This window comes from Argiope bruennichi, chromosome 10 (genome assembly GCF_947563725.1).
Source record: "Argiope bruennichi chromosome 10, qqArgBrue1.1, whole genome shotgun sequence".
NCBI lineage: Eukaryota > Metazoa > Arthropoda > Arachnida > Araneae > Araneidae > Argiope > Argiope bruennichi.
Genome location: NC_079160.1, coordinates 63,717,445 through 63,732,740, shown reverse-complemented (window position 1 = coordinate 63,732,740; position 15,296 = coordinate 63,717,445). Strand labels below are relative to the sequence as shown.

Genomic DNA, 15,296 nt, shown 5'->3' with positions numbered 1-15,296 from the left:
GATATCGGTATTTTCTCTATACTACGTATACAATAAATTAAAAAAAAAACAGATATTTCAAAAACCTTTTTTTTTATCTCATATTTCATATCAATCTCAGATTTCATTCCAAACTATAAAATTCTTATCCTTCTCCGCAGTATAAAGTTGTGGACCTTGGGTAAGGCCGTGAATATTTTGCATGACTTCATAAAAAATAATTCAGAAATATATATATTTGGCATTTTTATTGAACCAATCGCGAGAATATGTATTTTGGAAATTGTTTTGCTAGCCTATAAATTAAGAGCCATATGGATATAACTTTTTGTTCATTATTTTCAAAAGAGAATCAGCTTAAAATTTTTTATTCCTTAACTTCTTTTACATTATCGTAATATTTTGTGATTTGTTATATGATGTGAAAGAACATATTTCCAGTTAAGATCATTTTTCCGATTAAGTCAGAGATATAAAAAAATGTTAATAACAAAGACCATATACTAAGTTTCATGTATCTTGATCTTTGCTGCTTTGAATTTTTAAAATTTTATACATATGTTAACATATAAATTGACAGTTGTCAAGATATTCGATGGATTTATTTCAAAATTTGATACAAATATAAGCGGGTGTTTTTATTATTATTTTAACATTTTAAAATATTAAAGTTTTGCGGATATGGTGCTGTTCAATAAATAATATGCTCCGAAACGGAAAAAAAACTTTATAACTTTTATTAATTTTTAATGTTTTTATGAACTTGTATATATGAATATTATGAATATTTTAAACTTCAAAACATAGCTCAGAAATGAATGACAATGAAATGCTTTCTTGTCTATTAGGTACAAGTTCTGTTATATGGTGTAGTTTATTGGAAAGTTGGTTTAAATCGATTGCCCTTTTACGCACATAAGGCTAAAGTTATTAATTAGAGTTAATAATCAAGGGGAAAAAATTATTAATATAAGATTTTTTAAAATGAACTAAATAGTATAAAATAATTTCTTCTAGACAAACGCATGTCAGTATTTTTTATACTTGTGACTATGAATTTTTAAATTTAAGAATCAGAAATTTTCAGGACAATCTGTAGGAGGTTGGAAATCTGTTTTGGAGTTATAAATTTTGAAGGGGATAAAAGAAATTATTTTATATTTTTAGTCCATTTTAGGAACATGATATATTTAAAAAATATTAAAATATATTTTTTAATTTTAAAAAGAAATTTTCTTTTTCAGCACGTATCACCTTTAAAAATAAAGAAGGAATCCTTAAAATTACCGAATTTAATTTAAGGTTCAATGGTTTAGTCTACCCAGTGTTTTGACAGATTTTTGCATCATACAAATTGCAATTTTCAGATATTATGTAGACCTTATAATCATTATAATTATAAAAACTGAAAGATTATTTGTATCAAATTAATTTATTTCAGTCTCCAAAAATAACTAAAGAAGAAATTTTGAAATTAAACAAAAAAAAGCGTCAGTATGCATCATCTTGTTACAGCTTAGTATGAAGCAGGATTCACACATTTCCAATCCAATTGCATTACAACACCCTATAATGCAAAATAAATTAATTAATACATTATAAAAACAAATATATTTTTCATATGCTCTTTGAGTTTTACTTTACAGTTAGGTTAGAGGCATCTCAAATTCAGAGCCAGCCTTCTCTACAAAAGGCCCTGGATGCAAGAAACCATTTGGGGCCCTAAGGGTTTTGTAAAGTAAAAAACAAAAAAATTACAAATACGAACATATACTACTATTGCATGTTTATTTAATGCGTGATTTTGTTTTTTTTTTTTCTATTAATTACTTTAGAAAAATCACAATGTTTTACGGTTTCTTTTTCGATGCTTAATGCTTGTAAGCAATCTGCACCCATGCTTCACAAAAGATAATTATTTATTAATTTTAATTTCCTGAAAAGAACTATCAGCATTTGCTATGGTAATTAAATGGCAACTAAGATGGTACTATGGAAACGTAAAGAAAAGTTTCAACACAATTAATGCATTTAGAAATAACTTATTATAATTATTATTTAGTATGTTTTTCAATACGTCTTGTGTGTTTTATACATCCAGAACATAAATTTAGCCTTTCCAGTGATTTTTTTCCAAGAAATAAACGAATTAAAGTTAGAAATAAAATGCCCATGATCATCTTAAATTACAGTTGATGGCTTATTCCAGTTATTATATCCAACCATAAATTGTGTAGAATGTACATTTCCTTTTCTTTTGGAAAATAGTATACAACAAAAACAAAATACCGAGTCTTAAGTTTTTAAATTAATTAAAATTCACCATTTGGCATTTTTTAAAAGTTGTACGTAGTGGAAAATTAGTCTACCTTCAGTATTCTTAGGGAAAACTCCCTTCTGTTGTACAGGTCCGGTTTTAACATAAAACATTCTAAATTTATCAGTTATAATAAGATCACTTATATTCGCTTAATCATATTTGTTATAGTCATTTTCTGATTCAATCATATTTGCATATACATATGATTCTACAAATTTCACAGTTTCTACATTTTTATTGCGATATTGCATAGTTTGTACGGAACTTTCTTCTCCAGTTGCAGCTTAAATTGTAACTTCTGAATTCGGAGCAATTTCATTACAGAATTACTTCGTAGACAAAAAACAGGTTTACTCGAAATTTAGCTTTTCTTCTTTCTTTTCTGCTAATTTTCTTTTTTAAGAGCCAGAAGGATATTTCCTTGGCATGTACATAATTATATCAACAATATTACACATTTTATATTATGATTTATCTTATTGCAATGTGCAATCTAACTTAGTAAGTAAAGTGAATGATCGTAAATCTATTTACCATGTGTTTATAATATGTTGGACCCTTGCACTAGACTATAATTTATCTATAAATTTCGGATATTTCAAACCTCGTCGATTGGTCCAGTTAAATTTCTTCTTCACTTCTTTCCATTCCTCTATTCTTGTAAAGAATATTAATTTAAATCTTAATCATATTGGGGCCTCCTCAACCGCGGGGCCTCGGTGCCTAGCATCCATCGCCGGCCCTGCTCAAATTACCTACATAGTTGCTAAATAAATAATGTGTAAGAAAATACAAATTCTGTGGATTATAAAATAATAGGCTGTAATATATATTTAGATTGAATTATTAAAATGATTGCAAATTAGCTTAATTAATTGCAATCGATAGGAATATTAATTATTCATTTAACTGACTCAATTTATACTTGACAAATACTGACAAATTAAATTTAAACTCTACTTTGTTGAAAATTTTTATAGTAATCCATTACAATAATTAAATGCTTTTATTTATAAATAAGAAAATAATTAACTGGTAGAAATGGTTAACTTTTTCAGATATTAAAAAATGAATCTTCTCATAAAGATACTAAAATAAAAAATTTAAATTAAATAAATCGATTGAATATTATTTCATTACAGCACATTGAAGAATGTAAAAGTATTTTTCCTTACCTTAACAAGTCCCTTTCGAGTTGGTCTGCATGTCCATCCATCTATGCAGCGGCAACGAAACAAATACCTTCCCATTGCCATTGGTCTCTCCGTGCATTCCTCTCCTAATTGGAAAAAAAATAAAATTCCATTTTTATTCTCTCAAACACGAAACATAATCCTACAAGAGTAGTCTTCCTTAACCTATCTCGCATGATCTGCAATAAAGGCCTTTTTTTTTTAATTCCCCTTCTCTCGTATAAAATTGTAGACCTTGGATAAGGTTGGCGAAAAGTAGTTACGAAATATATGTAGATCTTTGGCGCCAATTTAGTATTTTAACTGCATTTATCGTGAGAATATTTTAAACGGCTTTTTCTCGGCCAAATTTTGACATGGAACTACAGTTACAATCACAAGATAGCATGCCGAATTCCATTGCATTTATATGCATGTGAAAATACAGAGGTGACAGACGGTCAGCTCTTTGACAGAGATAGAATATAATTTCTTAAGAATTTATATTTTTATGAATTCTTATTATATTTAATATTTTTATTCTTGAGAATTTATATTTTTATGATAAAATTCTCTGCCAAATTTCATCCAACTATCTCAAAGCTCTTTTGAGAAACGTGTTCATAGACAGGCAGATATAAGCCAAAGATCTGACTCATGGAAATACGAAACGTGGGCATGGTCAAAATTTGGAGTTCGATTTTTTTTAATGATTAATATACTCTCCAGATTTAATATACAAGAAATTAAAAAGTATTGCGACTTCTAAAAAATTTGACCTCAATGGATGTCATATTTTCATATCCAGCTACCCTCAAAAGTAACATTTATGAAACTATTTCTCTGGGTCCTTGCACACAGGAGTATGAAAACTCGAAAATCCAGCATTTATTTATCCAGCATAAATTTAGCATTTATTCCTTAATCTGAAACTATAGATCTATAAGAAGGAAATAGAAAAGAGAAGTTAGTGTTACATTTTAATCTCACTTCTATAAACATAATAGGTGCTTTGCAAAAACACATTAAGGTTTTTCTTCGTTGAAATATAATGCTATTATTTTTGTCTTCAATTTGAATTTGCTACTTAGGCAAAGAAATTATCGAATTAGAACTAGGACATTCCGATGACGTGGTATTACTTCGCTTAAATAATGATGGTAATAATTATGTAATAAAGATAATCGTTAACTAATTTAGATTCATGATTAGTCACCATCTTTTTCATTTAACGATGAAAGCTTTTGCCACCGCGAATCTACATTAATTAATAAATTATCCGAGAACACAGTATTTTTCTCGTGATAAACATTAGCTTGAAATAACCGAATAAAATAACATTATTATTATTATTATTATATTACCATTGCATATTACTTTTTTGTAACTTTTCTTTATCAACGAATAGAAATTAATTACAAATAAAGTCCTTGAATTAAAAAGGTATTTTAACAAAATAATATCGGTGACCATTTTACATATAACTCTTTTTTCCTAAAGGAATTTATAAGTTCTCCATTGTGAATCTGCACTGATTAATAAATAAACAGAAAACAAAATATTATACTCGTGACAAAAATTAGTTTGAAATATCTGAATAAAATAGTAGTATTATTATTCTATTATCATTGCTTGGTGTTTTTCGTAACTTTTATTTACAGACGAATAAATAGCGAAATTAATTGCAAATGAAAGCCTTGAATTTAATTTTAACAAAATAACGTCTGTAACCGCCATCACCAATAACTGTTTTTTTCCAAAAGAAGTTTATAGATTCGCCAACGCGAATCTGCATTAATTAATAAATAATCAAAGAACAAAATATTTTTCTCATGACAAAGATTACCTTAAAATAACCGAATAAATTAATATTATTATTATTATATTATCATTGCATAGTGTTTTTCTTAAATTTTCTCTGCCAAATTATGAATAGCGAAATTAATTACAAATAAAAGCTTTGAAATAAAGGTTAGTTTTAACGAAATAGTGTTGGTGACCACTTTTACATATAACTATTTTTTCCAAAAGGAATTCATAAGCTCTGAATATTTTAGCTGCACTCTTATACAACATTCTTTTCAATCTTTGATTCAATCGACCAGTTTTAATGAAATACATCTTATCAAAACAGGGAGAAGATAAAGGAAATAAATTCAGTTTTGATTTTTAGACATTTTATAATTATATATTTTTGTTTCCTAACAATTATATATATTATATAATATTGTTACGGAACTTCACTTAAATTCCACTAAGTCGGTAAAATCACCAGGTTCTCTTGTAGTGGGTGTATGGTATGAAAACAATCAGCAGGTCTCAATAACGACTTTTATTGAACACGAAAACACTAACACAAGGACAGCAAATATACAGATGAGACTAACACAGGCAACACACAGTAGCACATTACAGCAAACACTAGCCCACAAATAGTAATAAACACAGCACACAAAGCGACCAGACAGAATTCAGCGGAAGGAGATAATCTGTGTAGCTTCACTCTACGATGTCTCCAAACATCTGCAATTCACCATTGTCTCCTCGCTTTAGCTGTATCCAACTGCCGACTCACAACTACAAGACTGGCTACTCCACACACGACTCGATGCTGCTTCTTCAATAAACGTCAGGACTCGGCACACAGCTCAGTTCAGCAATCGCTTCAGCTCCACATAACGCTTGTTCTTGTCTATCCTCTCGACGACTCGATACACGACTCTGGACATGACTGACTACTGACTGAAACTGCTGGCTTTTTATAGTTCCCTGGTTACGGACCGTGAAGGTTCTGGACCAATCAGACATATCTCGGTTCCTATCGGCTATATACTATATAATTGACGAGCGAATTAGGATCTCGTAGTGATCCAAAAATGAATGTGAGAGGAGATTGCAGGGAGTGTCACGTCCTGGTACTTATCTTATTGCCGATGTTAATTATTTAAAAATACCAATTTTTACACACCTTCTACTTGAAGCTTTCCACACCATCCTAAGCCGTACTCTCTATAAGTGTTGTAAACACAACATTCATCAGCATCACAATCCTCGTTGAAGTCGCAGGATTTGGATATTCCTTCTTTCACCTGCAAACAATGCATCATTTTTATTTTTTAAGACGTAAAAATATTGAATAGTTTGTCCTTTTCTTCAAAAGTTTTCATACAGCTTAAAAACAGAAATAATTGGGGAAAAAGAAATGTGAGGAGATATATTTTTTAGAGCCATATCATTTAAGATGATTAGAGTAGAGAGAATGAAGTATTGTGCATCGCTCAGTTAATGAAACATCCGTCATCCCTTTGCTAATCGTTAAGTCTTAAAAAGTTAAACCTAATATCAAACTTGGCAAGTTATCGCATGCAATGTTCCATACGAGTTTGGCGGTCATACTAATCATTAAGGTTTAAAGGAAGTGGTTGAAAAAGATGAGATAGGATATAAGAGATGATAGTATTCGCCTCAATTGACCTTTTGAGATGCTTAATAAAAAAATTTTAAAAAAAAGAAGTGAATAATAAATTATTAAATTTGTCACAAAAATACCAGAATGTTTTGATCAAAACACAGTTAAATCCGTTTAACATTAAAAGAATAACTATGCAGCAGATACCACAACAGTGATACAGAAATTAATTACTTTCTGGAATAAACTAGTTAAACTGCTCACTGTCATCTATAACAACAGCTGAAATTCTAAAGAGGATTTCGATTTCACAAAAGTTTCTGTACACACCAAGTTTATAAAATTTTCATTACGAAAATTTGAAACTAAAATCACTATCAGAATTCCTTTATTTTGTACTAGTAAAAAATTTGATTATCTTGTTAGAAAAACTGTTTCTTTACATTATTAACTGTTCTTTTAACTGTTTGTTAATCTCTTTGTTACCATTGTGTGTGACCCTCGGGGGGGCACCTCGAAATGAGGATGAGATGCTTCCGGCATGGTGGTTGGATCTCGCCACCCTGGAGGGTACACTAATAGGTGGGGGATCTGGCTCCTCCCATCGATGACGGGACGTACTTCCTTCGGGGAGGGTTGTACCGTGGCCGGTGACGGCCCTTAGGACTCAACCACAGTTCCCGCCAATTGCTGTTGCGGCTGTCCGGTCATTCAGTTTTATGGTTTAAATCCGTGTGCCTTAGGGCGGGTCGGAGAGTTAGATGGTTGACTTACCATTGTGTGTGTAGTAGTTTAATGCTTAATGGATTTCAATGAAACTTTGATTAAGACGGGATTAGGGGGTGGGAGTTGGCAATTTCATTGATTTTTTTCTCTTTTTTTTGTATTTATTAAAAACCTTCTTTAACATTTCAAAAAAAAATCCTTCAAGGAATAAATTTCATTTAAATGTAATGTCAAGTGAAATGACTGAATTTTATACATATATCAACCATGAAATTCAAGATACAATTCATATTTCACTTATGTTTGCAAATGAATATAAAACATGCTATTTAATTGAACTGCTCCTTATACAATTGTTTATCGCATTTTTCATGCATTTTCCTTATTAATTTTAATTATTCATAACATTTTATTCTTGTTGAAATAAGAATATTAATTTTAAGAAGTTCCCTAAAGTATTTTTATCATGATTCCAAAAAGTAAAAATAATTTTTGCATTAATTATTTCTTACTTTTTAGTCTTTAATTTATTAATACATTAATGTAAATATATTATGAATTTTTTCTCAAATTCACCACGCACCAATCCAGCCCCCTTTATAGCCTGGCATTTTCAAGAGCAGAGAGTCTATTGCATTTATTTAACTTCTGTGCGATCTCACAAAAATTTCTAGATTCTATTGTTAATTTAGTTGTAAGGGCTTTTGTCTTTTTCTTTGCTGAAAAACGAAACTGAAAAAAAGGGACTCTTCAGATTTTTCTTATGTTATTAATTTTGTCATTAAACATAAAGAAATGTTGTGATTTTTATCTTTCACCAACATTTGGTGCATTAATTGACAAGAAAGAAGATTAAGAAAGAAAGGCCGCCCCAGAAAGATAGAAACGCAATTAAAAAACTGATAAGTCATTTAGAGTTTCAGATGATTTTTTTTTCCTTGAATCTTTCAATCAACTCTGAGTAGATAGTTTTCATTTACAAAAATACAGTTGCTGCAGTCAATCAGACAGTGTTACGTCTACATTATTCGATTTCTTCGAATAATGCAGACGTGATATAGATAAGGGAGTTAATGTTATCACAAGTTTATGATTTGCTTTCGGTCACATTCGCAGATCAGACAAGTAAATAGAGTCTTAAAGTGAAACGCTTCGGCTCAATACGAAAAAAGATATAATCGTTTTTACAAAAGTTGTTTTGCTATCTATTCTAATACAGCTGTAACTGCTAATGAAAATGTTCTTATCTTATGTATATCATTGAATAGAATGGAAGTATCAACGAGTGATAGAAATTTCACATTTACGTGGAGAATAAAAAATTTTAGTTTCCTCTGGTATCGAGAACATCAATTTCTAAAATGGATTTTCGATTTGACAGGAAATAATAACACTTCATGGTCATTATTATTTTATCCATCAACTCCTAAAAATTGTGTTTCTTGTATTCTTCGGAAAGAAAGTCGAGAATTATTCGATTTTTTAGTGGATTACGAACTTAGTTTCCTTCAAAAAGATGGATCTCCTCTGCACTCAATAAAGGTTTCCAATGTAGATTTTAATCATAAAAACAGAAGTGTACCAATATGGTTGCACCATGATGATCTCTTGGAGAATAAGGAATCTTCTTTACCAGATGACACTCTAAGAATTTGCTGCAGAATATGGACAACTGATACCTCGAGACTGGAGATGGTAAAATACTTAGGTGGAACTGAAATAAAAGTACAACGATGCTCATTAACTTGGGATATTGTTGCATTTAGCGGTCTCAAGCCTGGCAGACAGAGAACAGAGTTTGTAAAAAATACATTAACAGGAAAACCATGCATTTCTTTTGGGCTTTTCTTGGATAAATTAAACAATTACATTTTTGAAATTTTTGTATTGGATCCAAAGTTGGTGGAACACTTTAAATGTCAGATTTTTCTCGTAGATGTTTCAGGAAGAAAATTAAAATGTGGAAGATTCGAAGTGGTTACAGTTGGTAAAACAACTGATCCAGATTGGAAATTTCAGTTATCTCTTACCAAAAGAAACCTCATGGAGAATAAAGAACTTTATTTACGGAATGACACCCTCACTTTACTGTGTGAAATCGCATTTGCTACAGGAATTGAAGCAGAACCGATCCAAAAGCTCGAATCTGATTTTCAGGATATTCATAATATATCCTGTAATGAAAAAATAGAAAATATTTCTGGATCTCTTAAAAATTATTCTAAGTCACTTGCAGATCGAAAGTATGATCAGCAATCGTCTGATGATCCCGGTTCTGTGAAAGAGGAGTTGGTGTCTTTAGATCATACAGAGAATAATTCAACAACATCTTTAAAATTCAATGACAATTTTAACTCTTTACATACTTGGAATGATGACTTGTTACTCTTGTATGAAAAAGGCACGTTTTGTGATGCAGAACTACTGGTAGAATCCACATGTTTTCCAGTTCACAGCCTTATTCTGAGTATAAGATCTTCTGTGTTCTGTGACATGTTCACACGTGCCAAGTGTGAGGGTAAAAGTATGAGCATAAACATAAAAGATCTAGATGCAGAAACTATAAGGAAAATGATACTTTTCCTTTACACGGACACATTAGAAAATTTAGAATGGGAATGTGCCAAAGGTCTGTACATGGCTTCAAATAAATACAAAATTCTTTCTCTAAAGGACATTTCTTCGTCTTTTTTGAAACAGAATCTGTCCCCTTTAAACTGCTGCGAAATTCTTCTTTTAGCAGACAGACATGAAGATGAAGATTTAAAGCAAGCCGTCCAGTATTTCATCGCGAAACAAGATATAGAAATCCTGAACTCTGAAAAATGGAGATCTTTAGAAGAGTATCATCCCCAGCTGACAATAGAAACATTTCGTTCTATACATCTGAAATTCAGAAAGAATTAAATATCTTCTGTTTCGGTAAGTAATGAGGAATTCTTTCAGATCGCAATTTCACGTATTAAATTTACTGTAAAACGGGAATTAAAATTTTTTAATGATAATTTTTAAACCCTTATATAGTAGTCCCCTATTCTGTAACATGTATCATATTTTAGCCATTAACAAAACCGCATTTGAATTTCATTAAATTTAAGCAAGTAAACATTATTTTTACAGATTTTGATGGAATCTGTACATGCATATGGCAAGCATGTTTTTAAATCCTTATATTTACGTAAGTGATATAATTTTATGTGTGCTAATGTTTATGAGAGTCCATAAGATATCATAACTTACAAATCTTATTAATAATTTATTATTTATCCCATTGGTAATTATTTTAATACAGGATTTTTATTCCATTAAGTATAACTGAACATTTAAGTTCATAAAACTTTTCTTGGACGCAGCAGTTATTTATTAGATAGTTCATGTACATGTATAGTATTTCGATTGAATTTTTTATTATTTTTATTTTTATATTCTTTAATTTAATTTGTTTGCATGTTTGTGAAGATGAAATTTTATAACCAATTTTTTATTTTAATGTTTCCAGAAATTTAGTACTTAATGGGTTAATTAAATTAAATTTTATTCCTCATGGGAGGAGCCACCTAGTACTAAATTTTTTTTAAATAATTTCAGGATTTCATTATATTTATAATAATGATTTATATATAAATCTAAAAAGTAGAATAAACTAATAAGTGGAAATTAATTAAAATAAAAATATTAGTTTTTAATAATCTAATTTAAAAATTGAAAATTATTTTTTAAGTTTATGTGTTATAGCAGCAACTAATAACACCTAAATTACACATTTTATTGATACTGACATATAAAATTAAACACAGAAAGTATAATAATACTGTTAAAAAGTAAGGTAATTTTGTTCGATTTTGCTACAGAAATGCATTGCTGCACCTTCGTTTTTATTGACTCGTTACTCTTAAAAACTAAAGTTCATCAACCGAGCATTAAAATATGATAAAGTGTACATTGGTATATTTTTATTAATCACTATAGAAACATTTGTTTTTTGCATATGTAAATACACACTTCCCTATTTGCAATGCCTATTTGTTTTATGAGTTTACTTAAAAAGTAAAGTTCCCACTCATAGGTTGTAAAAATGGAGTTGTAACCAGTAGAAAATTTCAAATCAGGTGTGTGAGTGTGTGTGTGTGCGTGCGCGCGCGTGTGTGTGTTGACACGCACACACATGCACCAGATCATTTGATATAGAGCTACCAAACATGATACAGATATAATTTGAAGAATGGAAATGTGCACCTTTCTTTTCTTTGTGGTCTTTTGAAATTTTAATTAATCAAAACTTGAGCGAAATTATTTTTTGCGTCATCTTAAAATTTAAAAAAAAATGGTCTTTTCAATTATACTAATTTAATTTTCTCTCAATTTTTTTTTTAAATAGCCTAATTTCCAACAATCGATTACATTTTTACCCTAAAATTCAAATCATTTTCAATGCTAAAATATTTAATCGCTCCATTTTTTTTTTTTTCATTTTTTTGAAGAAAAAAGAATATCCTTGTAGATTAAAAGACTTTTAAAAGAGTGAATTTCCAATGCCTTGAAATTTACATTGACTTTTTTAATAGCGCTATGATGTCAAGGGATTGGTCTCGTTTATACAATGGACAGATGTAAAACGATTAAAATAATAATGTTTTAATATCTGGTAATTTGGTAAATTCATGGACGCAGTGCTTTATCTAAATGATTTAGTTGAAATAAAATAATCAGTAGCTCTGGCGAATCAGCATGTAGCCAAAGGTGACTAGTAAATAAATAAATAAATAATATGTAAATTTTACAGTGAAATAAAATTAAATAATCTATAATAAATCATAAAAAGGATTATTAAATTGAAAATGTGCCAAAAATTGAAATTAAAAATTCAACAGAATGATTAACCTCTTAATGAGAATTGCCTCAAATAGTAAAATGTATAAATCCGCCTCTGAGTGGTAGCAGGCTGTTGAAGGAAAGGATCATTTATCTTTATGATAGTTAAATTGTTAGCTATCTTTGCAAACTAAAGGTTTCTCATTATTTCAGTTATCAATAACTGCTAAGGATGGGCAAAGTTAAGTATATCAAAAGTTTGACAAATGCCGCAGTCTAAAACGAAGCTCCAAAATATTTCTTCAATGTCGCAATAAATTGCAGTCTCCTAATTTATATCAATCCAATTATCCCCTAATTTAAATCAATCTAACTAGATGCATAAGAAACCGAATCGAAGTGATTAAATCAATTCCATTAAACTACATTATTACTTTTCGAGCTTGTGGAAGAAATCAATTCACTCAAAGCAAGCTTTTTTCTTGCAATAGTGTCATTTTAAAAATTAGAATATATTATGAGTTTAATGCTAATGGTTATTAAATGTATCTATAGTGATTTCTGGCAGTCAAAACAAGATTATCAAACTCATGACATAGGCAATTGCCTGATGTCTTTTAATTGGTAATTGTTTATGCTTAATTATTTAAGATATTTAAAAAATTGTCAATTTCATGATAATAAGTTAACAGTCGAGCGAATTTTTCCTGAATTTCAGTACTTTTTTTAATATTTTTTTTGTTTAATTTCCAACAATAGATTATATTGTTACCTTGAAATTATTTCATTGTTTCATCAAATATTCATTCAATAGAGTGAATGTCGTTCCATTTTATTCTTTTGTTCCATTCTTCCATGGTTGAAAGCTAAAGAAAGATTCTGTTTAATGCTTGCTAGTTTACAAGAAAAATAAAATGAAAAGTGAAGTTACAACTTTATAAAATGAAGAAATACATTTATTCTATGCAAGTATTTTTTCTTACCAAACAATAATTTTAATAGTTAGAATAAATTGTGAACTTTTACCGTCAAAGATTAACAAATTTTCAATAGCTTTTGTTGTTGTTATTGTGAATTATGGCACTTTACAAATCCGCTGACAGTTATCTGTAAGCGATTTAAGCCGAGTGAGCGTCTCTTGTTTTTTCAGTAGCGCCAATTAGAGCCAAGAGCGCGACTTAGCTACTTCATGCGTCACATTCGCTTGCACAACCTCTTTTTACATGGGGGCACATTCACAGATAATTCACGGAAGAAGAACAGCCATGCCCGAACCGGGACTCGAACCCGGGACGCCCAGATCACAGGGAAGACGCGCTACCCCTATGCCTGGACACCTGCAGTAGCTTTTCTGGCAGTCATAACCATATTATAAAACCGGCAACATAGGCAACTGTTTAGGATAACCGAGACCTTAAGAATCTTTTATTTAAGTTTTTATATGATAGTGTTTAATTTTATCAATTTTATTTTGGTTTGCACTTAACGTGTATTAAATTATTATTTAATAATTTAATACAAGTATCAATTGAATTTAAATGCATTATTCTTCATTTGTGCATTTTTTCATGCTTCCTGGTCAATTAATGTGGCTAAATGATTTTTAGACAAATTTTGTATTATAATATTTGGATTTTGTTTTTTAAATTTTTTTAATTGAGATAGTAAAATCAGCATTTATATATATAACTTTCAATCAAAAGTTATATTGTCATTGTATTTGCTATTTAAAATTTTCTAAAATAAGGATTAAATCAGTTTCAATAAAAGATATCTGGTTTTGAAAATTAAGGAAGGAAAAGGGAGTTCTCAAAAAATATTTTGCCTAAGGATTCCAACAAGGTTCAATCCGATCCTGATGACAACAGATCAGTTCAACAGATAAGAACAATTCATTTCCAAACATTTGCGTTTTGTGGGGACTTTTTTTGCAAGGCAGTTGGAGCGAAAGGGTAGGGGAATCTAACAGTCCAATTAAGAAAATATTATAAACCAAGTTTTCAAATAAAAAAAATTATAAAAAATTCAAATAATATGATTTTTTTACATTTTTTAAATATGAATATGTATACATTGAATATTTAAAATCAGTAGTAAATACATCAAAATATGAGAAATTATTGTTTTATAATATATTGAATGTTGAAACATGAGTTCTTCACTTAACTGTTTGTGTGTGTATATATATATATATATATATATATATATATATATATATATATATATATATATATATATATATATATATATATATATATATATATATGATGCCTTCTTTTTTCTATTTCAGGACTCTTGCTCTATTTAGCAGAAATTGATCAGAAATAAGAAATTTTGTGAAATTGTGTAGAAAATTATGTTTTAATTTCTTTACATGAAGTTAAAGAAAGCTGTGATTTTAAATAATGTTCATTTCTATGTTATTTATAATGCTATAAGTCGCTTGTGTAAATTTCACAAATAATAAAATATTTATTCATGAGTGTATATTTCATTCAAAAACAGTTGAAGTTGTACAGTAATAGTATGAACTATGCCAAGTATCATTTCCATTGTACATTATTTTTAAAACGTCTAATGAGAAATTTATAAGTATTTGCATGAAATTTATATAAATTGACTTCAAATTATAATTTGAATATCTTTGTGGCAGATATCACTTAATATAACCAAATCATTACTATAACATAGCTGACTAAATCATGCTATAACTACTTCTGAGTTTCTTCTTTTCTTTGGTTCCTTAAAAATATTGATTTTAAAATACTTGGACATACAAGAACAGACACTTAACTTTCCTACGAAATGTAAAATAAATGTTTATATTATTCAAAGTTTTTTAATTCTTTCGAAGTACAATTTTTTTAATTCTTTCATA

At 29.2% G+C, this 15,296-nt stretch overlaps 1 protein-coding gene across 1 annotated transcript; it reads left to right on the top strand.

Annotated features, from left to right (window-relative positions):
• The first annotated feature begins 8,717 nt into the window (after positions 1-8,717).
• LOC129989352 (uncharacterized) lies at positions 8,718-14,889 on the top strand. The gene is made up of 2 exons (XM_056097840.1): positions 8,718-10,528; positions 14,709-14,889. The coding sequence occupies exon 1, from the start codon at positions 8,876-8,878 to the stop codon at positions 10,511-10,513; it is 1,638 nt and encodes a 545-aa protein (XP_055953815.1). The 5' UTR covers positions 8,718-8,875; the 3' UTR covers positions 10,514-10,528; positions 14,709-14,889.
• The last annotated feature ends 407 nt before the right edge of the window (positions 14,890-15,296 follow it).

Coding starts and splice junctions, on each gene's coding strand:
- LOC129989352 (XM_056097840.1), top strand. CDS start 8,876: ATGGAAGTATCAACGAGTGATAGAAATTTCACATTTACGTGGAGAATA.